Source organism: Centroberyx affinis, unplaced genomic scaffold (assembly GCF_046629955.1).
Source record: "Centroberyx affinis isolate AG114_WGS23_722 - 3 ecotype Tasmania unplaced genomic scaffold, CSIRO-AGI_Caff_v1 ptg006115l_1, whole genome shotgun sequence".
Lineage (NCBI taxonomy): Eukaryota > Metazoa > Chordata > Actinopteri > Beryciformes > Berycidae > Centroberyx > Centroberyx affinis.
The window spans coordinates 35,001-47,145 of NW_027283108.1; the positions used below are offsets into that span (position 1 = coordinate 35,001).

The following is a 12,145-nucleotide window of genomic DNA, read 5'->3' on the forward strand; positions in this document are numbered from 1 at the left end:
TGCAGGGAAAACAAGTGCAACAAGAAGAAATATGTATTACTATCCCTATGATTCCAGACGTTCTGTATAAGACATAGCAATATATAAAGAGGATAAAAAAAGTGGTTTAGCCTTTATTTGAGCCTTTAGCCTATATTTGATGAGAGAGGTGACAGTGGTACAGGTTCACTTCCCCCAGCTGGTTGAGGGATTTGAACCAGCAACTATCCAGTCCCCATGTTTCTAACCTGTAGGCTACCGCTGCACCCTGTCTCCCATGGGTGACATGTCACAGACCCACACTGCTCATAAGTTATAACACTGCTCAGACATTCTCTTCCTTATTTGTCCTCCCAGTAGTACGCCCAAAAAGAGAAAAGACTACCTCCTCCTCTTTCTCTGTGACTGTTTGTGTCACCGTGTTGCTCTTTTGTCCCAATAAGGGACAAGAGAAGCTGCTTGAAAACAACGCTTCTGCAATCGCATGCTTCTCACATGAGACGATTGGCCCATCAACAAGGAGAAAAATCCAACTTTTACAATATCTATAAATAAGAAATATAATGTTAGATAACCTGAGAGCAAATGATAATTTAAACTAAAGCTTCTTACATAGGTCACCTATTGACACAATGCCATTATCAAATTGAGAACTCACTTCTAATGACGCGGAGAGGATGTTTCAGTTTTCTCATGTTCTCATCCTATCTCCTCTCCCTCTATTCCCCCGTCTCCTCCGAGGCAACTGCTGGCAGGAGACGAGCGTTAGTGAGGGAGGAGAGGGAAGGAGCGGTAGGGAAGTGTTGGCACTCGTCCTTTGTCACTCTGTAGGTGTGCGATAATGAAATGCCTCCCCTGTGTACAGTATGTCACCCTGCATGCATGGCAAGTTGGATCCTGAGCGGAAGTTTCTGAGTATTGATGCCATCACTCTGAGCTCCTTTGTATTCGTGACGCAGATTGGGAGAGGCTACTAGGGTTTGACACATCTGGGTTTTTGGATCAGAATTCCAGATAGCCGATATTTTGCGCTGATGTTCAGTATCCGTTTTCATGCGAAAAGGAATGATGAAGTATTCAGTGTTTCCCCCGGAATTGTATTGTCATGGTAGAAAAGCCTCTGAAACAGCATTTACTAAAGCTAATAATAAAGAACATGCTCATGCATAGTATTGAATTGGTCACAATCTGCGAGATTCTCCATTTTTGATTTATTTTGTGTCCATTAATCAGTGTGTCCAGTACTGTGACGTCTTTTTCCTTGGAGCTTCTGTTGATGAGGTTTGACTTTCTGTAGGTGGCGCTCTTTTCTTTGTCTGTTCAGCCATGGTGGCTATCACTGCTCATGCTAACTACCCAGTTCTTCTGTTTATTCCAAACATACCTGAAACGTAAAACGCATCACTTCCTGTACAGCAGAGGATTTTTCCCAGGAAAGAGCTACTAGACACCTTGTTTAGAACAGACAATGGAAAAGCTTTATGAACTGGATATATGTTGAATCACAGTATGTTCAACCAATCAATCAATCAGCAATTGAGAGTAGCAAAACAGACATTTGTATGATGTATGATCACAGATTATTATTTTAATCAGTTATAGGATATATATGTAATCTAACAAGCTGCATCATATCTATCATATCAGAGGTGGATGAAATTGACTGGCTGATATCTGATTTGTAATAAAAAGGCCAATACTGCACAATAGCAAATACTGCAGCACAAGCCTTGTGCTAGGATAACAGAGGTAGAAAATGACATAAAACTTTCAGTTATCTGGCTAGATTGCACTTCTGTGATAAACCCTGCTACAGTAATGCAAATTGTTGTAAGCATATAGCACACTCAAAACACACTGCTTTAAAATGTAGACTACAACTGCCATCAAATATGTGTATTGTTTAAACTTTAGCTCTGCAGAAATTCTGTCTTTTCTCCTCAGTAGTCCACATCTAGTGGTTTAAGGTGTGTTTTCTGACTTGGAGGCTGAGGACTTCCAACTTGCCATGCATACCGGGTCACTTTGTAGATGTGTAACAATGTAAAGCTTCCCCTGACAGCGTAAATAACAGATGGCGTATATCGTCTTGGATGATCAAGAGCTTTGTTGGTATGCTTCCTGTACAGATGGATGCATCTACTAGACATCCATCCTTGGATCGCTCTGCCCCTTCTCAAGATCTGCCCCTTCCCTTCTTTCTTTCTTTCTCTCTCTCTCTCTCTCTCTCCATCTCTCTCTCTCTCATCTGATACACCTTCCAGTCATGAAGGATAAACCAGGATTTTATTTCATTGTGCTGACAAGCTGAAAACATTTTCTAACTTTGTTGGACTGTGCGCATATAGTCATATAGTCAAGTCTACAAACCCAGGTTATAGTCACCAAAGGGAACAAAATGTGCAAAGTCTAGGAGTGCACAACCTCTGTACATGATTGTACATGCATGCACACTAAATATTGAGACCACCTACAGTAAGCTAGCAAGGCCCCAGCAGCTAGCCAGCAGTTGCCAGAGAGCTACTGTAGCTCCTCAGCTTTGTCATCCTTTGTTGGCCTGTCTGTTTGGGCCAGTGGATAACAGGGCGTAAATAAGACTGCTGTCTGTAGACTGTCTGTGCTGCTTGTTCACTTCAGAGAAATGTAGACACACACACACAATTCCACACAGCAACTGCAAATCAACAGTGTACTGTACAGCACTGGCAGGCAGCAATAACCGCTAATATCCCTGAAATCTGGGCTGGTATTTGCAAGCTCTTTTGTGCCAGCCATGTAAATGTATAATCTCCTCGTGAAGGGGAAAGTGGGGCTGTACAGCAAAATGGAGTCTGTAGGTTAAAGTGGAGGACGGCACATACAGAAAGGCACCCTGGCAAAAACAGGGTGTGGAGGTTATAGTGGAGGGCAGCACATACAAACAGCCCCCCTGGCTAGCTGTTGGTAGGTTAAAGCTTGGTGTACTTTGCTTACTGAGCGTTCCTGTATGCCCATTGTATAGTTTTCTCTGTACACGCGCAGCTAGCTTTTACCTGATTGGTTTAGACAGCACCAGAAGTTGGTTGGCAAACTACAATCTGGCGGCGAGCAGCAAACATTAGCCCCTGTGTCTCAACTATAGGTCGAAAATACCCACTTTCCCCCATGGATCAATAAAGCTCATTTAATCTAATCTAATCTAGAAATACCACATGAGATCATGCTAGTATTGATGCCTGAACATAATGTCCATGGCAGTCTGTTTTTTGTTTTTTTGGTTGTTTTTTTCCTTTCAATTTGATGAGAGCCTGTATAATGGATATAACAGAATGAATCACAGGCTTTTCTTTCATTCAGATGGTTGGAACAAAAGGTGCGCTGGCTTTTTTCCCCTGCGCTGGTTCTCGGGGCTGAGAGAACAGTGCAGTCAGAGGGAGAAAAAAAAAAGCATGGGCAGATAAAGAGAGGATGGAGAGAAGAGGAGAAATGAGAAGCAGAGAGAGAGAGAGAGAGAGAGAGGGAAAGAGGGAAAGAGAAAAGAAATGATATACAGTAAAAGCTCTGCCGGCATAGGCCTGCTCCTGCTCCGAGTGTCTCCCACCCCTCTCTCCCTCTCTCTCTCCCTCTCTCTCTCTGCTCTATTTATAACTCTATGGGAAATTGCTGAGTGGGCTCTTCCGAGGGTTTTTGCTGTAATTGATTCAAAATGCAAGTTGTCTCTTTAGTGGTGAGAAAGAGGAGAAAAGGATATCTACTGAGTTTTATGGACAGTATATGCATGAGGGTAAGATGAAGGTCCTTTACATACAGCTTGCATTTTAAACTGGCTAATGTGTGTTGGCTAAATACTAGTTTCTAGGTAAACACAGGATGGTTATTGTTAGGGGTGGGAGTTGCCAGAAAGCTCCTGATATTATATGATGACTGTACTGTGGCCACGCCCATAATATCATAACATAGTGATTCATGACGTTGTGATTCATGTATAATAGGTATTGCAGTTCGATCAGATTTTGTGATTTACGATCACATGCTTTTTTTCATTCGACTGCAGTAAAAGTTGATATAGTATCAATTATGGCAATAAAAAGACAAAATCAATTCCGCCTGGGTAAAAAGCCCTGACCCCCATTATAAGACGCAATTCAAGACATTTCAGAATTTCAAGCGCTCTTTCCGAAAGCTTTTTTCATCCTCAAGGACATCATTTGATAGACGATTGCGCGGGGTTTCATTAATAGACTTGATCAGAATTAATAGACTAGAGAAGAATGAAAATATCAATACTTGGCATCAACGTGCCAATGCAATACCCTGCGGTATGTAAGTATAGCAGTATTATACGATATCAATTTTCTAGTTACTGTGATGCAGTGAGGAGTATACTTGTTAGTTTCAGTGTTGTGAGTTTGATGGCGGGTGCCAGAATATGAATCACATCCAGCCTGTGGTATCGCTGACAGTTCGCCACCCATCCAGAAACAAAACACCACATTTCACAGCTGCATGTAAACTGTTGCCGTTATTTATGCCCAAGAAATACCAAAACCTATTCCAACCATTTTCATGCTCACATACTGTGGAGGGGTGTGTGTGTGTGTGTGTGTGTGTTTGTGTGCTTCTATCCTTGTGAAAACCAGTTGGAGTTTTCGACCCTCATGAGTCATTTTTGCATTTTGGTCTGCTGGTCACTTTGGCCGATCCGTACTTCTTTAAGGAGTTTGTTTATTGGTCAGGGCTTGGGTTAAGGGTTAGGGTTTGGGAGATTGGATTGTTGGTCAGTTTACCCATAGAGTGATGAGAACATAGACACCAAAATCTTCCATGTGTCCCTGGTAGATCATTGGCTCCAGTGCTCCATGCTAACACTTAAACATACACTGTGTTGAGCGATAGCAGCCACTAGCATTATCTCAAAAGTGAGAAAATGCGAACTTGTAGCAGCTCTAAAGCTAGATGGTAAGTAATCATAGATGATATGTGATCAAGTCTGACAGTTTTGTGTAGGAGATTGGTCAAATTTACAAGAAATATGATATAAAAATAACATATTGGTTGAACTACCAGGGACTACTTTCATAGGAAGTGAAAGTGGTGGGCAATGGGAGACTGTGTACAGCTAAAAATCACTGCAGCGGATGAATACGTGATTGTTCACATTAAACAGTTCCAAAAATAAACCTGGCCACATCTGCTATCTTGAGTTTTTAGATGTATTAATCTACAGCCCATTTAATAAAAACACTTTTTATGATTAAAAGGTCAGTCTTCTTACTTTGGATAATGCTAGTTGCCGACTATCACTCGACATGGTGTATGCTAAAGTGTTAGCATGGATCACCGGAGCCAATGATCTACCGGGGACACATGGATGATTTTGGTGTCTATGTTCTCATCACTTAAGAGTTAAGCTGACCAACAAACCAATTTCCGAAAGACTTAGTGTATTCCTTTATGGTTTGGGTTAGGGATTAGAGAATGAATGTAGTCAGAAAGGTACTAACATGTATAGTGAGACAGTCGTAACTGTGTGTGTGTGTGTGTGTGTGTGTATGCGCGCGTATGTATATGTGTGAGGTGTGGGGGGGTTTACGACCGTGAGCTCTGACCCCTCCTACTTCCCGCAGATAGTCACCATCATGTGACCCGCATGACTGTGATGATGTCATAGCTGTAGCAGTGGTAATGTCATATTGATGGCGGCGATGTCACGGCGTGCAGTTCATCTCTCTCTCTCTCCCTCTCTCTCTCTCTTTCCTTCTGTCACATGCTGTAGTCGGTGGATTGTGCTCTGTTTCTAATCCCTCATTCTCTCTGCTCTCTTATGTCTCCCCCTTCCTCCCTCCCTCTCCCCTCTTTTCTATCTGTCTTTGTGTACTACTCCTCTCCTTCCTCCTGCTGTTTCCCCCCCCCTCTCCTCCTTCTGTACCTCCTCCACCTTCCCCCCTTCCCCCTCCTCTCCCCTCTGCGTCTTGTTTTCCCTCCATCAGGTGTCCCAATGACTATACGGGGGACCGCTGTCAAAACTCCGTCATGGCCGGTTTCTACAGTATGTCCATTTACTCCTGTCTGTCTCCTTCCCACTGGGACGCTGCATGCTACGCTGGAGGGGTTGGATGGAGGGAGCACTGTGTGTGTGTGTGTGTGTCTTTGTGTGTGTGTGTGCATACCTGTTGTTATGTTTCATGTCAGTTAACGTGTGTGAGTGTGTGTTTGCATGTCCTCCCCTTCCCTCTCCCTGTCTCCCCTGGTTCCTCTGTGGCGCTCCTCTGCTCACCAGAAACAACCAACAATCCAGATACTTTTACACGCAAGATACTTTTACTTTTACACACTAAACTGCATAGAAACTCTTATTTTTATACAATACACTACACACTAGATACTTCTTTTACGCTGCAGAAACTTCTATCGCTTGACCCAGAGAGCTGCACAAAGAGAAACAGAGGAGACAGAGAATTGACACATCGATCAATGCAAAGTTGTCTGCTTTTACACACAAGTTACTTCTACTTTTACACATTAGATTACATACTATAAACTCTTATTGTTATGCACTAGATACTTCTATTGCAGCCTGATCCAGAGAGCTGCACAAACAGAAACAGAGGAGACGGAGAATTGACGCGTCGACCAACATGCGCAGTCAAAGTTGTTTGCTTTCATAGCGTCACGTTTCTTTGTAGATGGTCCATCGGTGCTGCAGAGTTTTCTAGCAGCAAATCTAATAGAGATAGGGATAGAAAATACTGATACAAGTTTACATTTTCATGCCGTATGCTGGGCCACTCTTTAGAACGAAGAGACAAATCGTTCAGTGGCTTCACGTATCAGTTTGTGGAGTAGGAGCAGGAGTGACAATTGAAGCCTTGAAATGGAGGACTACATAAGTCCATTTGACGTCTTTTTGAACAAGTGACGGTCATTACTGGAAGCTATGTCTGCAATCCAAATTATTTGGCACGGGAAAGTGAATGAGAATAAGATTTAGAGTCAGAATGCGTTCAACACTCAAAACTAGAGTCTTCAGGTAATGACATTTGAAAACATCACTCACGATTATTCATCTGAGGGCTGATTCCTGCCAATTCCTGCCAATCCCTTTGCATTATCGAACCTCCTATTAATTGAGATTGTAACTAGCAGAGGTAATCATTTGTCACTTTTGAAGATTAATCACTTTCAGAGGGGGGTTACTGTAAATATTACATTATATTTCAAAATTTTGAATGGGTTGATCCTATCAGTGGAGTGTGCCGTTATCAAAGCGGTCAGTGTAAAGCCTACGGAGGAGAATGGAAGAACCTGTTGCTTGTTTCGACTTTGAGCATCCATGGATCATCTAATGAATTCTGTCATTATGGCATGCGGCTTAAAGCAGCTTGAGATGTTTTAGAGGTGACCTCCTGTTTTACTCCGAAGCACTGCAGTATTGGATTAAAGCATAGAGACACATAGATGGGGCATGTTGGTCACTCTCCTGTGATTGCATGGGTTGTGACATATTGGATTAGAAGTAATCAGGTCTTCATGTGGATTGGCAGCAATGAGACAATGAATCCCGGGTCAGTTAGTGATTTCTGTAGGCTTGGTGCTACTACTCAACATTAACAAAGGAAAAAAACTGACTTCCTCTATCTCCAATGGCTGTTCATGCTCATGTCACTGGCCAAGCAATCACAGGAAGATAAAACAGAGGGATTAGAATCACCCTCCTCTTCTTTTCTCCAGGGGTTAAACACTGTTACTCCATGCCTTGTTGTCTTGCTTTGCCTTGCTTTGGAAGTTCCCACATTGAATAATGTCAAAGTGCCAAATTTACACCGAGGACAGGTTCTGCAACATAATATATCACATACGTAATGTCTGGTTATTTTTTGCCCCCATCATCAAGCTCTTGTCTACATGCTGAAAATTGTCTGTGTGACAGTGTGCTTTTATTTTGCATTGCAAAGCTCTTTCAGTGAGCTCAAAGAACACTTTCTGCCATTTTAAATCCATGTTGATTTGTTACTGCCTGCTTTTCTAATGGTACAAACATATAAAGCACTGTCAAAGTATAGACCAGTTAAAGTTAGGGTGGATGGGAGATATACTGCACCAACTTGACAGTGATTGACTTTTGTTTTACTGGCACCTCTCTATATGAATGCAAGTCATGGAGACTGAGAATGTGGTGATTTCTTTGTAAACCATATGAAAGGTTATAATAGCAGTACGCAGCAGTAGTGGGACAAAGTGCTATACAGGAGGTATGCTGTAATCAATACAAATGCACACAATTAGAAATTGCCATTAGTCAAACGAGTTACAGCACCCACCCCCATTTGCTGTGCCAGCCTCATCGACTGTACTGTGTTTTTATGTTGGAGGGTAACTCACTGCTTTTTATCTTTTGTTTTCTTGTTTTTTGTTACTTTCTTTTGTCTTGTTTCTGTTTTTGTTTTGTTTTTCTGTCCAATATTGTTTACTCCAGAAATGAGGTCTAGTAAATATAGCAGTAAGTGATGTGGCTTTTTGTCTTGCTGTCTTTGTCTGTCTGTCTCTGTCTCCGCATGCCTTTCCTGCCTGCTGGCTTCTCTTTCCTTCTCTCTTTGGTTCATTCTCTCCCTTCGCTTTTGATTTCTTTTGGTTTCTCTTTTTTCCTGTCATTTCTGGGGGTCACAGAGCTGAGGCTGTCTGCGTTGTCTGTCTGTTACTGGACGGTACACTTGTCAATCACTATTATGCCACTGACAGAGATTCCACTAATTAACTAATTTCCTGGTTCAGCATATAGAGTACATGAAAATAGTATATAGCATATATGTTCCAAAGTGGACCATATATCTGACCCTATCTGTCTTTTTCCTTTTACCATGACAACTTTCTGCGTTGGCAGAGCTTCTCGGAATTGAATTTATGGGTATGGAACATTATTATTCATTTTGCTGTGCAGTGCTTAAAGGGTTTGCCAAGATCCTCTCACAGTCACACATTATTGTGCCATCTCCCTTCTAAAACCAATAACTGGGTCTCTCTCAACCTGTCCCTTTTCTCCTGCCCACTAACCTGGTTTTAAGACACGTAACCTCCCTTCTCCGCATGCACTCCTCTTGCAATCTGAAACATCTGGAAAACTAGACACCGACCAAAGAGCCAAACTGATGGCTGTAGCCTAAATTTATTGGAAAGGATACATTCATGCAAAAATGTGCAGAGGTGAATTAAAACATTATGTAATGGACCTTGATGAATACAAGGTTTTTGTATTGTTTTATCAGAGCCTATAGAAGCCAAAGCTACATCCTTGTCCGAATCAGAAGAAACATCAGTAATTAGGTTAGAACTTGTCCTATGGGCTTTGGCAATATGCATATTGGCTTCGGCAGCCTATCAAATGAAAACGTGCAGGCTGCAAGTATTTTGGCAAAGTGTTACCAAAAGCTATAGCGAAAGCCCTGACCACATAGTCTGTCCTTATTATTCTGCCCTTGATTGATTCAGAGTCAGGAGCTCGCCTGTCCTAAATCAGGAGTGCTGTTGGCTCCGCTGTGCCAGCGAGCCAGCCTCCCCATTTCCCTTTGCCTATCTGCATCAGTACCCTGTGACACACACACAATGCCGGGCCAAGGCTCTGGTAGGCTTGTCAATCCCTATAGAGGCCCTTTATTTAGCACCAAACCCCCCTCCCCTCTACCAACTCTATTTTAGTAGACCCCCACCTCTCCCCTCCCCTCCCCTCCAGTGGCGTGTCCAGAACATTTTGAGGGAGGGGGGAGGGGGCAGGGTGGGGTACCGAATCAGGTAAGGGGGACAGTTTGAGCATCAACTGCTCTTCAGTTCATGAGACTTGAAATCAGGAGAAATTAAGAATTTGCTTTACCTGCCCCTGTTACGACTGATCACAAATTTCAATAATCTCACATAACATTCAGCTTGCTTCCATATATTCAACCATCTTTCTTCCATAAGAGCTACAGTTAGATGCATAGATAGATGTATTGTTTTCATCTAGGTTTGCATGTAGGTGACAGAATTTCACAACTGAGAACAAACACTGAAACTAACAAATAGCAAAAGTGTACAATAGTTAGCCTACATTAGCCTACAGGGACTTTAATTCAGCCATATAGGGACACTGACAATCCAAGGGCCTACAATATTCCAGATTCAGTATGGGGGGGACACTAGGTCTGGTCAGTCTGTTTTTTCTGGGGGCTGGTGTCACCCCAGGCCCCCCTCCTGGACACGCCCCTGCTCCCAGTGTCTATTTGTCTCCTCCTCCATTTTCCTTTTTTTCCTTTTATTCGTTCCCCATGTTCTGTTTGTTGCTCCCTCTGTCATTGTGTCGTTGCGCTTGCCGTGCTGACACACAGTGTTACGCCACAGCAGGCCCAGAAACCTGAATTAACCTATACACCAAGGTTGCGTCGTATTCACACAGCATCACCTCAAACCTGTGACAACTTGATGATCTTAATGCAGCGTCATGTAATGTGATCCAAATCTGATCTACAGATGAACTCAACATCAAGACATCACTGTGACAAAACAAGTGCTATAACCAGCTTGACCTTGTTGCCAATAGAGGCTTTGTAGTTGCATCACAAATCTCCCAGCAGCCTTGTCTGGCACCATCATGGAGGTCCATTGGAGGATTGGCTGTATGAAAATAATAGCTAAATATATAACAAGCAGGCCCGAAAAAGAGATGCCTGAAAAAGATTTTTGTGGTGTGGTAATGTAAATGAATGAAAAATTGAATGATGAGGTAGATTTGTTTCCAAATGTAGGTTACTGTGACACAGTAAACTGTCTTGTGGTGGTTATCTGGTTAGCTTACCAGCAGTGTTGGGGAAAGTTACTTTTGAAACTAACTAGTTACTTTACTTCGTTACTTGCCCTAATAGTAATTAGTTTCGTTACTAAGTTAGTCTTTATTAAAAGTAACGCGTTAGAGTACTTTCACGTTACCCACGTAAAATCATGCCTTTAAAATAGGCTACATCTTCTGCTGATATTATCACTCTTAACGTACAGAAATCATCACTAATCATCACTAATCATCACTAATCATCACGTCTGGGACACAGACGTCTACTGTTGTAAAGAAAACATCAAGGTAGCTTTCAGTTACCTGGTTCCACAGTAAATACTCAGTGGGGGCTTGGACTGACTGGATGCCTTTCTGCCGTCACTGCATCACAACCGCAGGTGATTTTGACTTTATCAACTCAAATCAAATCTGAGAAAAAACATGGTATCAACACGGAGCTATTGACATTAAAAGGCGCATCAACCGGTGAATATCAAACTTCAAACTAACTTCACCCGGTGATCAACAGAGCCTTAACTGATCCGGTCTGGTCTCAAAATAAACGGCAGACTGCGCTCACAAGCGCTTTCAATTCAATCTTCAGGTTAGATGGTGAAAGCTGAACTTACAGTTAACAATAATGTTCTGATCCTTCTCTTCGATCAGTTCAAAGTAATGTGAATATTTCCAAGTTCTGCAGTTTATTGTTGTGTCCATTCTGAAAGCGAGTCGTAACCTACAAGCCTCCACTGCACTGCCAGCCTGCTGCAGTCTGCTTTAATAACATCATGCAGTGTAATTTTTTTTTAATTTGCACTAACTAAACATTTAACCGTACGGAAGAGGATTAGGGTCACATGTGAAAAGTTTATTTGAGTTCTGACTTTAAACTCAGAATTCTGAGATTAATTATTCTCAGAATTCTGACTTTATTCTCAGAATTCTGACTTTAATCTCAGAATTCTGACTTTATTCTCAGAATTCTGACTTTAAACTCAGAATTCTGACTTTAATCTCAGAACTCAAATAAATTTTTCACGTGGCCCTAATCCTCTTCCGTATAACCGTTTGAAAGAAAACGGAAAAAAAGTAGCTAAATGTAACTTTGAGAAAGTAACTAATAACTAATTACATAAATTTAACGCGTTAAGTTCCTTGTTACCACAGAAAAGTAATCTGATTATGCGTTACAGTAATCAGTAGTAGTAGTACAATAATATTCATGAGATTGTAACCCCCCAACACTGCTTACCAGATACTAAGGTTAGCTAGCTAACAAGCTGATATTATTTAAACTAAATCGATCAGACGTATCAGTGAAGAAACGATTGGTTCCCAGTCAAAAACAGCATAGAAATTAACCATGTCTATTAAATTGTGTTAAGGCGG

General features: G+C 41.9%; 1 protein-coding gene across 1 annotated transcript in view; it reads left to right on the top strand.

Moving 5' to 3' along the window:
* Window positions 1-6,007, top strand: part of LOC139638106 (pro-neuregulin-2, membrane-bound isoform-like) — a gene marked incomplete at its 3' end in the record, with an annotated part of 26,811 nt that extends 20,804 nt beyond the window's left edge. The window contains 1 exon segment of the mRNA XM_071512139.1: window positions 5,949-6,007. Within this exon segment, the coding sequence (XP_071368240.1) occupies window positions 5,949-6,007 (59 nt within the window).
* Window positions 6,008-12,145: the final 6,138 nt, after the last annotated feature.